General features: G+C 38.3%; 1 protein-coding gene across 1 annotated transcript; it reads right to left on the bottom strand.

The window, feature by feature from the left end:
- Positions 1–365: 365 nt before the first annotated feature.
- On the bottom strand, positions 366–1,858 carry LOC113010950 (C-C motif chemokine 20-like). The gene is made up of 4 exons (XM_026150251.2): positions 1,655–1,858; positions 1,430–1,538; positions 1,234–1,308; positions 366–1,145 (listed from the first exon to the last, which is right to left on the bottom strand). Exons 1-4 carry the CDS (start codon positions 1,719–1,721, stop codon positions 1,106–1,108), a joined length of 291 nt encoding a protein of 96 aa, XP_026006036.2. The 5' UTR covers positions 1,722–1,858; the 3' UTR covers positions 366–1,105.
- Between the last annotated feature and the right edge of the window lie 12,016 nt (positions 1,859–13,874).

The raw sequence follows: 13,874 nt of genomic DNA, 5'->3' as shown, positions 1-13,874 counted from the left end.
TAGCTAATTTTAAAGAAATTAGGGTTTGCTCAAGACCTTTGCAGAATATTGAAAATGTGCTCCTGACAGCACTTTGCAGCTGTACAGTCCTTTTGTATTTCTTATTTTGTCTACTTAAAAATCTTTCCCTCATTGCCATATTACATTATTACCATTAAAAAGATAAATTGCTGTTCTTTAATATTTACTCCATGTCTTACCCACAGACGCTTACCACTGCAGCCAAGTTTATCGTAGTGAGTAAAACTTAACACTAAAACCAATCAAATTTTTTAAAAAAATCTAATTTTGATAACTCTGCTGCCTACAGGCTGTTTCTGAAGGAGCCTCGGTTCCTTGCATGCACAGAATCTAGCAAAATATAATTAAGATAAGACGAGAAATACTTTATTTATGCCAACAGCTGGGAAATGACTGTGTTTAAGCAGAAAATTAAATGGAAAATACAAAAAATGAAGATCTTCATAAATCGGAATATAATACAATAAGATTAAACACAAAATGAATGCAGGTAATGTGTAATGAGGTATTATACTAAGTCAAAGGTCAAACTAGCTTAACCACAGAAAAGCTACAGATTAAAATCAGGGCAGATTTCTCATCTAACTGTCAACAAAGAAATACCTGCTCTGCAACGTTCTTTAAAGAAACAGATCCCACATTGTCTTTCTGCTTATGTTACTGGAAATTCACCTAATGTTTAACGACTTCCTGGGTTTTTTATCACGTGGCACAGAACTTCCAGAAAACTTCTCACAGTGAGAACTTTCAGAGCTGGAATCTTTCAGCGTGAGAAGATAAACAAAGAACTAAGATAAAAGGAGGCATGCAGTGTCACGTGTTAATGTGGACAAATTCAACAGCACACAAGCAGAAGTGGTTTTAGACCTGAACAGGTACTCAATGTTTCCCTGAAACCACACAACCACTCATGGAACTGGTTACTCTTTCTCACCACAGCTTAATTCATGGACAACTCTTATATTTACAATGAATACAAACATTTAATATTACACAAGCTCTTAAAACTGAGTTGATATCTGCAGCATATTTGTCATTTGCAGCAGGCTCCATAAGACGCCGTTCACTATAAAACAGTGAGGAATTACAGGCTGCTGAGCTGGTGGATCCTCTGCGCTCTATTCCTAAAATGATGATAGATGGAGTTACTTCTCCTGCTGTTTATTAGAAAATCACAGTGTTTGCTCTTTATTCTGTTTCTAAAAATCTCACCTTATGCGATCGACACAGTTCATCACCCATCTCAGAGCTGGATTGGCGCATGCTTTCCCCTTCTTTGTGTAGAAACTACATTAAAACAAAGCAATATGTTAATATTTATACACCCACAGTAAACACTAATGTTGTGTCAAGTTTTTTTTTTTTAATTTTTAAAGCAGTTTGTTAAAGTAATTGTAATGATGCTCACATGATGGCATTGATGGGACACATCTCTGTGACAGTCTGGACTGAGTACCCCTCGATGGCTGAACATGGTAATCTGCCTGTCATGTACCTTCGACAGCAGTAACGATAAGCTGTGAAAGAAGGAAAGAAAACGTGTTAAATTAAAATATGTGTATGCTTATGTGTAAATGTGATTAAACAGACAAAAAATCAAAGAAAATAAGGCAAGAAGGAAACAAATACAAACCTGCTGATGTGTTTGCAGTCAGACAAACAGTAAGTGTGATCACCACCACAGCTCGGATTGGCAGCATGTCTTCTTCGTTTGTGTTGGCAGCAGTGACTCTGATGATGAAACTGTCTCGCCTTTTCAGGTGGAGTCAGAGAGGTTGTGCTGGTAAACCTGCTAATCACAGCAGCCTCATGTATACCTCAGCTCTAAACGCATCAACACATGTGACATCATCACAAAAAGTCCCAGCATTTTCCCGAGTTAAAGATAAAAAAAGAGGAAGCGGTGGAACAGGTGGAGCAGGTGGGAGTGGCTATAAATACAAACTACACTGTGTTAGTGTCTGCATACCTTTGTTTTGACTTTAGTAAGTATGCAAATATGTGTGCACATGTTTATTTCACAGATGATATCAGTAAAAAACAAACATTCATGATGACATATTTCCAAGCAGGTGAGGAAAAGATGGTGTTCTTGTTCCAGCAAAATTATTAAATGTTAAAAATTTAATATCAGTGCAAAAAAAGTGTTCTGTCTAACGGTTCTATATGCATGTATATCTACGATCATTTTTAGTTTTTTTCATTTCTATGTTTCAAACGTCTGTCCAGAAAAAGAATCCAAACTTTAAAATGATGAATGAATAAACAAAGCAACATATTATAAAGCTTAACACGCAGTATTTGGGAGGATGATGACTGGCATACCACTGGGACCACCATCACCTTCACCCTCCACATCTTCTCGAGCTCTTCTCTGAGCCCTTGGTATTTCTCGAGCTTCTCGTGTTCCTTCTTCCTGATATTGCTGTCATTCGGAACCGCTACATCGATCACTACGGCCGTCTTCTTCTGTTTGTCACCACCACTATGTCCGGTTGGTTAGCCACCACCATTTTGTCCGTCTGTATCTGGAAGTCCCACAGGATCTTAGCTCGGTCGTTGTCCATCACCCTTGGGGGCGTCTCCCATTTTGACCTCGGGACTTCCAGGTTCTATCTATCTATCTATACATACACACAATTATAAATTTATATAAATGTTAAAGATATATATATATGCATACAAATATTGGGTCACATGTTAGGTTAACACTCCCTGACAAGACAAAAACTCCTGCAAAGCCAGCTCCTGCAACATGGGAAGTTTTATAAGGAGTGTCTTTGCGACTTACCAGGCAGTTAAAACAATTAAAACATAAAAGAGGCAAAAATAAAACTAATACAGTGTGAGACATTCAGAAGCACATGGGGATAAAGTGTTTAAAGAGGATAAATTATCAACTAATGCAAAATTACAAATAAAAATGAAAATCTCTGGAGTTGGAGAGCTGGAAAAGGTCACGATGAACATGTAGCCGGTGTATCAGAGAAACTCAGGAGAGTTTTCGCCAAGCACAACATCCCAGTGTATTTCAGACCCAGCAACACACTCAGACAGAAACTGGTTCACCCGAAAGACAAAACTCCAAAACACAAACTTAACAATGTGGTGTATGCTGTACAGTGCAGCGAGGAATGCCCAGACCTCTACATTGGAAAGACCAAACAGCCACTTCACAAGCGCATGGCACAACACAGAAGAGCCACCTCCACAGGACAAGACTCCGCAGTCCATCTGCATCTTAAGGATAAAGGTCACTCTTTCGAGGATGCCAATGTTCACATTTTGGACAGAGAGGACAGATGGTTTGAAAGAGGAGTGAAAGAAGCCATCTATGTCCACTGTGAGTGACCATCTTTGAACAGAGGCGGGGGTTTACGACACCAACTCTCTGCCATCTATAATCCAGTTTTGAGATCCCTTCCCAGACGCCTTAACGCCCACTCACATCCTGGGCCATCTGACCTCAGGAAATCACATGATAGGGTGGGGTTAGGTTTCACAATGAGCTCACCCAAAACCAGGCTGATTGTGACCCACACCCATTTTCACACCTTGGCTCATGTGATTAGTTAGAGGATAATCAGGGGGTCCTTTTGTCCCTGTTTGGGGGGAAACTCCCACTGGGTTTAAATCTGGGACTCTCCACCATTTGACCTTAGAACTGAAGAAGCTTCTCGGATGAGAGATGAAACGTCTTCAAGCAACTCAAAGAAGTCCAGACGCTTTTCTTTGCAAGCTCCTTAGACTAGAGGTAGTAAACTATATTGCAGTTAATATATCTGATCAAACAAATACATAAATACATACAATGAAAAACTACTAGGAAAAAAAAGATAAGCATTTAAAACTATTACAAAGAAGTATAAAGCTAGAAGGCAACAAACAAAATGTCAAAACAGTTAAAGGAATAAAGAGACAGAAAAATCAAGGAGCCAAAGATTCAGGGACCACAATGAGATTTAAAAATAAAATTAATTAAATCAATTATACACAAAATGACCAGAAAAGACAACAAACTGCCATAAGAAACCATAAATTGGGTGATAAGAAGCCAGAAAATTGGAATAATAATATAGAAACATTTCCCAATAAAGCGATTATGAAACTGTAAATAATGATCAAGCAAAATGTGAAGTGACCATAAGAGCATAAGACATGCTGAACAGCCACGGTGTGTAGTGCAGAGTACCCGCAGTGGGTGGCAGTGCACAGCAGCACATGAAGGACTCGCCACATGACTGCTGTGCATCCATGCCATCTAAAAATCACTTTCACTCGCGTACCGATGTGGCCTAAAGCTACATTTGATTATCAAAGTGTTGTATAGCTGCTCAGAAAGTATCGCAGATGTTTCCAGGTAACAGGCCACATATAATAATGTTTCCGCTGCAGATGTAAGGTAAGATTCATATTAGCATCATAATATGGTAATACTATCCTAATACGTTAAAACATTAACCCATATTACCTTATTGTTATGAGGTTACAACCACTTTAAAGTCAGTAAATAAAAATTCAAATGCACAGTTCTTACAATTTTATTGCTAGCAGTTTATCATATTGTCCTCGATATACTGCTGTACTAACTGGCATTGTTTTATTGGCATATGTTGTTTCTACATTTCCCACTATTCCCATTTTCTGGCCTCTTATCACCCAATTAGTCTAATATTGGTTTTTGTCAAACAATTGTGATTCATGATATGACCTTGATATTACTTTAGTAATTAGTAATAACGTCCTCTTTCTGTGTTATTACTGGGCTCCTTCCACCTCATTACCCCCACTATTGCATCATTATTACCAGCCTGTAGTAAAAAGTGCAACTAAACACCATCATCAGAGCTGATGACATCTTGTCTGCACAGAAATACCTGTTCTGATACATGCTTTAAATAAACAGCCTGTGACTTCCTCCTGCTGATGTCACAGGACTTTCATCTGCTATTGTTTAACAATTAGATTGCAGCACAGAACTTCCAAGCTGGAATTTTTCACTGTTACAAACTAGGAAACAAAATAAAAGGAGGAATGCAGCGCCACGTGTTAAATGTGAAAAAAACTCAACAGCACATAACGGGTAATAGTTTAGACTCATTTTATTTAAATGTATGTATAAAATCACAAAAACATATTCATAAATTACGCTTTTTTGCCACAACACTAGATGCAAAAACCAAAATCTGATATTTACAATGTATAAATTAATATTATACAAGCTCTTAGTTTGTTTTCTGTAGCTGGCGTCAGTGGTCTGTTTAAAAACCTCAGATGATCTTCTACATCTGCAGCTGTGAGCTGTGCTGGTGGATCCTCTGCGCTTTTTTCCTAAAATGATGATAGATGGAGTTACTTCTCTTGCTGTTTATTAGAAAATCAGAACACTTGCTCTTTATTCTGTTTCTAAAAATCTCACCTTATACGATTGATAGCGTCAATCACCCACTTCAGAGCTGGATTGGCGCATGCTTTCCCCTTCTTTGTGTGGAAACTACATTAAAATAAAGCAATATGTTGATATTTGCACACCCACAGTAAACACAAATTTCTTTCAAGCAGTTTGTTAAAGTAATTGTAATGATGCTCACATGATGGCATTGATGGGACACATCTCTGTGTCAGTCTGGACTGAGTACCCCTTGATGGCTGAATACGGTAATTTGCCTGTAATGTACCCTCGACAGCAGTGAGGATAAGCTGTGAAAGAAGGAAAGACCATTTGTTCATATAACAGAGGACAAAAAATAGTGCTTATGTGTAAATGTGATTAAACAGAAAAAAATTAAAGAAAATAAGGCAAGAAGGAAAGAAATACGAACCTGCTGATGTGTTTGCAGTCAGACAAACAGTAAGTGCGATCACCACCACAGCTCGGATTGGCAGCATGTCTTCTTCGTTTGTGTTGGCAGCAGTGACTCTGATGATGAAACTGTCTCGCCTTTTCAGGTGGAGTCAGAGAGGTTGTGCTGGTGATGTGCTGATCACAGCAGCCTCATTTATACCTCAGCTCTTAGCGAACTAGAAAAATCCCAGCATTGAAAGTTAAAAATAAAAACAAAACAAAACAGGTGGAACATGTGGGAGGGACCTATAAATACACATGGATCCATGGATCTGCAGGCTTCTGAAATTGCACTGATTATGGAATGTTGTGATATTTATAGACCAAATATGTGCAGATGCTTACTATTTCACTGATAATATTAGTTTGAAAAAATTCCAGGTATGATTAAATGTCTGTTTCAAAACTATTTAAAGATTAAGTAGGCGAGATCACATTTTCCTTCTTATTCCAGGAAAATGACCGCAGATCCAGCAGCAACAAGCCATATAGCACCTGATGTAAAGTACTCAATAAAAGACAAGCTTATGAAAAGCTCAAGTATGCCTGGGTAAATATACACTAATTTAAAGTTTTTGACTTAAAAGTAACAAACTATATTAAACTCAATATATCTGATTTCATTTTTAGTCTTGCTGAAAACTTTTTAGTTGCATTTTTAAGAACAACACTAAACTACTGAGTTTTACATCAGCAAAGACAAAATTCTGATAAGTAAATGAGACTAAAGGACACAGTTTCTTAATAGTAAAAGTAATACTGACCCTCCAACCATCCAACCCATCATCAAACCAAACAGCTAACAATCCAGCCAGCCAAGCATGTGATAATTCATTCATAGAATGATTGGGATGCATTTCCAGTTCACTTTTTACCTGCAAAGATTATGGCTTTAACCAAACTAGTGTGGTTTACCTATTCAGAAGAAACAGTGTTTCAGCTAACCTTCTGCTGTGTCCTCTTCATTTTATTTATTCTACATTAAATAAATGTAGTTTTATCAGCTAAATGTTTGTAAAGGAAGGCTCCATGTGTTGCCACGGTGCAGTGGTTAGTACAGCAGCCAAACAGATGAAAAGTCCCAGGTCGCCAGCTGGGAGCAATACAAGCCAAGCCTCTGAGAATGGGGGAATACATACCACTGAAGCTACAAGTTTATTTTCAACCACACAGCAATATTGGAATTAGATGAACAAGAAAGTCCAGGTTGCTAGAATTCTTGACTAAATGAGGAGCTCTTTTTAAAGTCAGCAACAAAAGTCAAAAGCTGAGAATTTTCAGAAAGGCATTGCATCATGTTGTTCTGATATATCTTAAGGTTTGCCAATGTTTTCTTTTTTAGAGTGAAAAGCAAATCTTTTAATTTTGTGCATAAAGTTGACCTAGTAAATCTTTAGAAAAATGTTTGCACTGCCACAGTTTTTTCATTACTTTATTTTTGAGCCGGGTGTGTGTAATAGTGAACTTATAATGCATAGAATCCCTGCAGTGTGTCCCCTCAGTGTACCAGCAGCCCCACTTGATCATATCCACGTCACTGTGTTGTGATAAAGTGAGTAATTGTTAAAAAGTCAAACAGGATATCAGATGAAGCATGATTACCTTCTAAAAATGAATGTTATTCACATAATTTTGTGGTGCAATGTTAAATAATATTATTAAAGTGTAAAGCAACAATGTTAAAGTACTTGAGGGAGGAAATTTGCCCAAATTGAAACCGAGCTCCCTCGGCACACAGCTGCAGCAGCTTTCCTTTCTCCAAGTTTCATGAGTACATAATGTAGCTAGTCTGTGTTTTTAAATATAATGCAAAAGTGAAATGTACAGGAATGCAGCAAAGATGGTCACAGGAAGCTGAACCAGCCAAGCAGAGTGTGTAGGTGCAGCTCTGTCTGAGGACCTGGACTTCCCCTATTGTAGACTCCTCCCTGTTCTCTGGCAGCTCTGTGGTTCTGGCAGGGCCGCCGGAAAATTTCACCTGTCTTTGCCCGCAGGTAGGACTGTGGAAATGTCTCAGCAACTTCCTTGTTGGTTATCTGCCATTAATCAGGTGTTGTTGTCAAGGTCATGTGAATTAACATTTTCTGTTCGAAAGTACAGACAAGTTGTTTTTATGGTTTTTAATTGTAGAAAATTGACAGTCAATAAATCAGTGCATTCTTGAATGAGTGAGCAAAGAGTCTGTTACCATCAGCTCAACTGCCACCTGCTACCTGGCTAGACTTCCTTGGCTTCACTCCAGAATCATGTGACTGACAAAGACAAACTGAGGCGGATTATCACACCAGTTAATCATCACATTACTTCAAGTTTAAAGTTGAATGGGGTAAAGTTGAATGGCTTATATTGTTAAGCACTTTGTGCTATATAAATAAATTTGACCTTGACCTTGACCTATTAACACTAAAGTGGACAGAAAACAGGCAGTTATGCATTTTGCAGCTCTTATTTAAGCCTTCTAAGCCTTCCACTTCATCATAGCTGATGAAATACCTGCTCTACTACATGCTTTACATAAGCAGCTCCCACAACTTCCTCCTTTGAGAAGTTTCGTCAGTTATTGTTTAGCTGTTTTCTAGGTTTCATGTTATGACACAAATGTTTAGAGCTGGAACTCTGGAAAGATTAAAGGAGGAATGCAGTGTCACGTGTTTAGTGTGAAAAAATTCAACAGCGCATACGTGCTAATAGTTTTAGACCCACAAGAGGTACTCATTTTATTTCAATGTATGTATAAAACCACAAAAACAATTGCATAAATTACTCTTATTTAACACAACAGTACATGCACAAAACCAAAATGTTACAATTACAAAGTATAAATTAATATTATAGACCTCTTAAAACTGAGCTAATATGTCCATTGTATGACAACATCTTTCTTATTTACAGCAGGCTCCACATGATGGAGTTCACTGGACTATAAAACAGTTGCTGGATGCAAAGATCTCATAAAAAACTTGGTTTTCTGTAGCTGGCATCAGTGGTCTCTTTAAAAAGCTCCAATGATCTTCTATTTCTGCAGCTGTGAGCTGCGCTGGTGGATCTTCTGTGCTTTTTTCCTAAAATGATGATAGATGGAGTTACTTCTCTTGCTGTTTATTAGAAAATCAAAACATTTGCTCTTTATTCTGTTTCTAAAGATCTCACCTTATGCGATCAATAGCGTCAATCACCCACTTCAGAGCTGGATTGGCGCATGCTTTCCCCTTCTTTGTGTGGAAACTACATTAAAATAAAGCAATATGTTGATATTTGCACACCCACAGTAAACACTAGTTTCTTTAAAGCAGTTTGTTAAAGTAATTGTAATGATGCTCACATGATGGCACTGATGGGACACATCTCTGTATCAGTCTGGACTGAGTACCCCTTGATGGCTGAATATGGTAATTTGCCTCTCATGTACCTTCGACAGCAGTCAGGATAAGCTGTGAAAGAAGGAAAGACAATTTGTGACTAAACAAGAAACAAATCATAGAAAGGCAAGAAAGGACAAGAAAGCAACAAATACGAACCTGCTGATGTGTTTGCAGTCAGACAAACAGTAAGTGCGATCACCACCACAGCTCGGATTGGCAGCATGTCTTCTTCGTTTGTGTTGGCAGCAGTGACTCTGATGATGAAACTGTCTCGTCTTTTCAGGTGGAGTCAGAGAGGTTGTGCTGGTAAAACTGTTAATCTCAGCAGCCTCATTTATACCTCAGCTCTAAGCGCATCAAGACATGTGACATCATCACAAAAAGTCCCAGCAGAGGCACAAGTAGGAGGGGCGTATGAATCCACATGGATCCACACAAGGGCAGTGTTTGGAAACATTTGTTTTGATTATGGAAATTTATGGAACAACTTTTATTTAACACTTTTCCAGTCTTACAGTGTTTATGCACATACACACACCTGTCACAAAAAGGTAGTGTGATTACTTATTAACTGTGTAAAAACGTGTAACTTTTGGGAGGAATTGATTTCAAACCAGCTCAGTAGGAAGCAAGGAATTATAATTATGGGCAATTTAAAAGAAAAACATTGCATCATACATGTTAATTGTTGCATTAACACACCCTGACCGGACAAAGACTCCTGTAGAGGCAGCAGTGCAATGTGGGAAATTTTATAAGGCGTTGCTCCTTTTTGTGACTCTCAGCATTGACATCACAAAAGCGTCATTCTTAAATTAGGGAAATGTCACTGGTTTAAACATAGCTACAACCATTGATTTTTACTGGTCATAATCCAAAAGGCTGAGACAAAAATTCAATTATAAACCTGTCACTATTTTATTACCCAAGTGTGATATTTTATATATGGTATTTGTATTCAAATATCAGAATCAGAATCAGAATCAGAATACTTTATTGATCCCTGGGGGAAATTATTTTTTGTTACAGTGCTCCATTTTAAACCAACATTAAGACAAGACAGACAATACACTAACTAAGAATAGTACAATATATACATATATATACATACATACATACATAAGTCACTCAAGGACATACATACAAGGACACATTAGTGTCTGTTTTAATAAAACAAACAATGTGGTGTAAGATGTATCAGTGTTTCGCATATTTGTTCATAAAAAGAACATCTTTGTTTCTCCTTTGTGGTGTTTCCATCTTTATCTTTTGTTAGGAAAAAGAAGAAGGAACACGCTTGGGTTGCTCAGCCTCTGCTAAATACAACTGGAGAGCAAACAGAAGTATAGCCGAACTGTTTCATTCAAAGACACTGGAAGTATAAACTATTACACTTCCCACTGTTGCATATGTATTTTATTTATTCCCACTTAGATGGGAATGTGATTTGTGAGCCTTAACTGTGTTTAATGTTAAATTAAACAGTTACATTGTGTGGGAGTATGTGCTTAAGTTTCCTTTCAGCATATTTTTGAGCATTCAGTACCTTTGAGGTTTTACTGAAGAATATTCTGGACTTGACATTATATTTTTCGCTGTTTTGGATTGTTGCAAAAAAAAAAAATGTACATTGATCAAGTAAAAGGATGTAACTCATCATTAGTAACTCATCAGTAACTCACCCCCGACCCAGAGTGGTAATTCCACCCTTTTCTGGCTGATGACTATGACCTCAGACTTGGAGGTGCTGATGAACCACATCATCTGCAAAAAGCAGATACGAGATTCTGAGAACAAAGTGGAAGCCTTTTGCCACTTGACTACTGCTATAAATTCTGTCCATAAAATTTATGATCAGAATCAGCCCTGATGGAGTCCAACACCCACCAGCAAACTTATTTGCCGGCTATGCAGACCAAGGTCTTGCAATAGAAGTATAAGGACTGATCGGCTCTTAGATGCCCCATACTCCCAGAGCAACTCCCACAGGACACTCTGTGGACACGGTCAAATGTGCTTTTGAGACTGAGATCACTACAATCACTCTAGATCTCTAATATTTATTCTATTCTTTATCATTGTATCATCATAAATACAAAAGATAATAAAAACTAAACTGAAACTAGCAAACCCACTCTGTCTGTGTGAGTGGGTTTGCTTCAGGCTTATCTTTTCCTGTGTTATGACAGATTTTTCTTACCATTGTGTAATTAACTGTTATTTCATATCTGCTACAGGTAGATTTTCTGAATGAGCCTTGCTTTCAAGCAAGGAAAGAGTTTTCATTGGTGGAGATTTGATAGACCAGTGTCCATAAAATTTTATGCTTTTTCCACATCAATGATGTCATCCTGGGCTATGGAACATATGTGTTTTCTATGTGCAGCCAAAAAGAAGAAGAAGAAGAAATAACTGTCTTATAGCAGCCGATTAAACAGAAAATACAAAAAGGTTTACACCGTAGTAATTCAAAATCTGGCACAACTAGGGGATTAAATATAAAATGAATGCCGGTATTGTAACCCACACGGGAACAAAAGTATAGATGCACGCCTATTAAATGTTTTGGTAGCCTACACCAGGGGTGTCCAACTCCAGGCCTCAAGAGCCGGTGTCCTGCAGGTTTCAGATGTGTCCTTGATCCAACACGGTAGATTTAAATGGCTAAATTACCTCCTCAACATGTCTTGAAGTTCTCCAGGGGCCTGGTAATGAACTAATCATTTGATTCTGGTGTGTTGACCCAGGGTAGTATCTAAAACCTGCAGGACACCAGCCCTTGAGGCCTGGAGTTGGACACCAATGGCCTACACTTTTGATAGTAATCAAAAAATTTGTGGCCGAGTCAGTGCCAAGAAATTTTCAGCCAGAATGCCCGAAGCTCATTAAAGGTGACCAAAAATGTCTGGTTAAGCTGCAGCTTACAACAAGACTTATGCAAAGGCCATATTTTTGATCCTGCATTGATTAGAAAAAATCCAAAATAATTTCAAACTGGGGAACCCAAGTCTTGTTTTTTAAAGTTAACAAAAATGTGTGCTGTACAATCCTTCCAGTAGAATTCAAATTGTGACTGTAATACCTGTTAAATAGAGAATTAAGAGTAAAGGAGGAAGGATACATCATTCAAACAGCACAACACAAAATGCATTTATAAAGATTTTCTCTTACACGCGCGCTGATACTGCATTGTTTACACCAGCAAACCAAAAGAGTCGCTGGCTGCTGGCGGCAAAGCTCACACAGAAAACAACATGACCCACAACACGATAACCAATATGTGTGCAACAGGTTGTATAAAAATGTAAGCGCACGTGTCAGCTGACATTCTAGAAACTAAACGATCATCTACAATTATCCCAACTCACTTGTCTTCATGGTGGGACTGTTTAACCTTTAAGAAAACATCATATCATGTTAACTGTAAACACAGAGAAAAATTTGCAAAGTAGAAAGTAATTTACGCTGTCACAATAAAAAGTGTGGTTTAAAAAACCACAACGAAACCTCCACAGCGAAAACCCAGCAAAAAAAGCATTTCCTTCTGAATTATAATGGACTAAACTGCAGTAAAATACAGGAACTTTAAATGTGTACATGAGCTTATATTTGGGTATTTTTTTGAAAGAACTTTAAAAAGACACATGTTAGCACAAGGTTTTTAAGGTGTTGTTCCTCTTTGTGAATCTCAACATGCACTTAAAATGTAAGATACCTAAAAATAACTAATACAGTGTGTGACATTTAGAAGCATATGGGGATAAGTGTTTGAAGAGGATCAGGTATTTCACCGAAGACCTTCGTGCTCTTGCTGAATGTGGGCGCTACACGTGGGTTGCTTTGAGGTTATACGAAGGTTTTAGGTCAAAGGGGCTTATTTTATACCGAAGACCGATGCAACAAAGGAAAAGCTGTGCATTTGAACCACTGAAATAGGTCACGATCCACGGACTATAAATGCAATTGCTTACTATAAACTTTCCACCAAAACCATCTCATGTCTTGGTTACATATTTCTCATTTCTGGTTATTACACATAAACTACCACAAGTGGCAAGCGGCTCTAGCTTGATACAGAAGAGGAAGTCCACACAAGTGTATTAGGTGTTGACTGACAAAAGACAAAGGTCAGTAAATCAGTGCATTTCTGCGTGAGTGAGCAAAGAGTCTGTATCCATCAGGTCAGGCGTCTACCCATTATAACAGCCAAGGCTGTCATGGTCCTCCCGTGCATCGCTGCCATTCTCTCTCTCCTTCTTTATCACTATGAGTGTGTGGATGTGTTTGTGCGTGTGTGCCTAACCATGCTTTGTCTTGCAAGGGTTTGATCCTTCCAGAATTCCCACCTTCCACTCGGGGACACCTGACACAATCAAGCTCACCTGTTTGTCATGTGCTGATCAACCTGCCACTACTTATACTGGGAGAGATCCTTTAGTCTGCGTCTGAGTGTTGAATTAACCATGTTATTGAAACCTGCTCCAGTCTGCAACTCTGCCGCTTGTGTTCCTCTACGATTATTCACCTGTCCCTCTCTTCTGTGGAGAAGTTATCCTGCTGAGAGAAATCTGTGCGAGAGCGAGGGGTGGAGAAAAATTTGTTCCTCTTCACGTGCGATTGGAGCTCAGACCTGATTAATGGATTTT

The sequence above is a fragment of the Astatotilapia calliptera genome, chromosome 18, assembly GCF_964374335.1.
Source record: "Astatotilapia calliptera chromosome 18, fAstCal68.1, whole genome shotgun sequence".
NCBI classification, from domain to species: Eukaryota; Metazoa; Chordata; class Actinopteri; order Cichliformes; family Cichlidae; genus Astatotilapia; species Astatotilapia calliptera.
The sequence above is the reverse complement of the archived record's forward strand: the minus strand, read 5'-3'. Positions and strand labels throughout refer to the sequence as shown.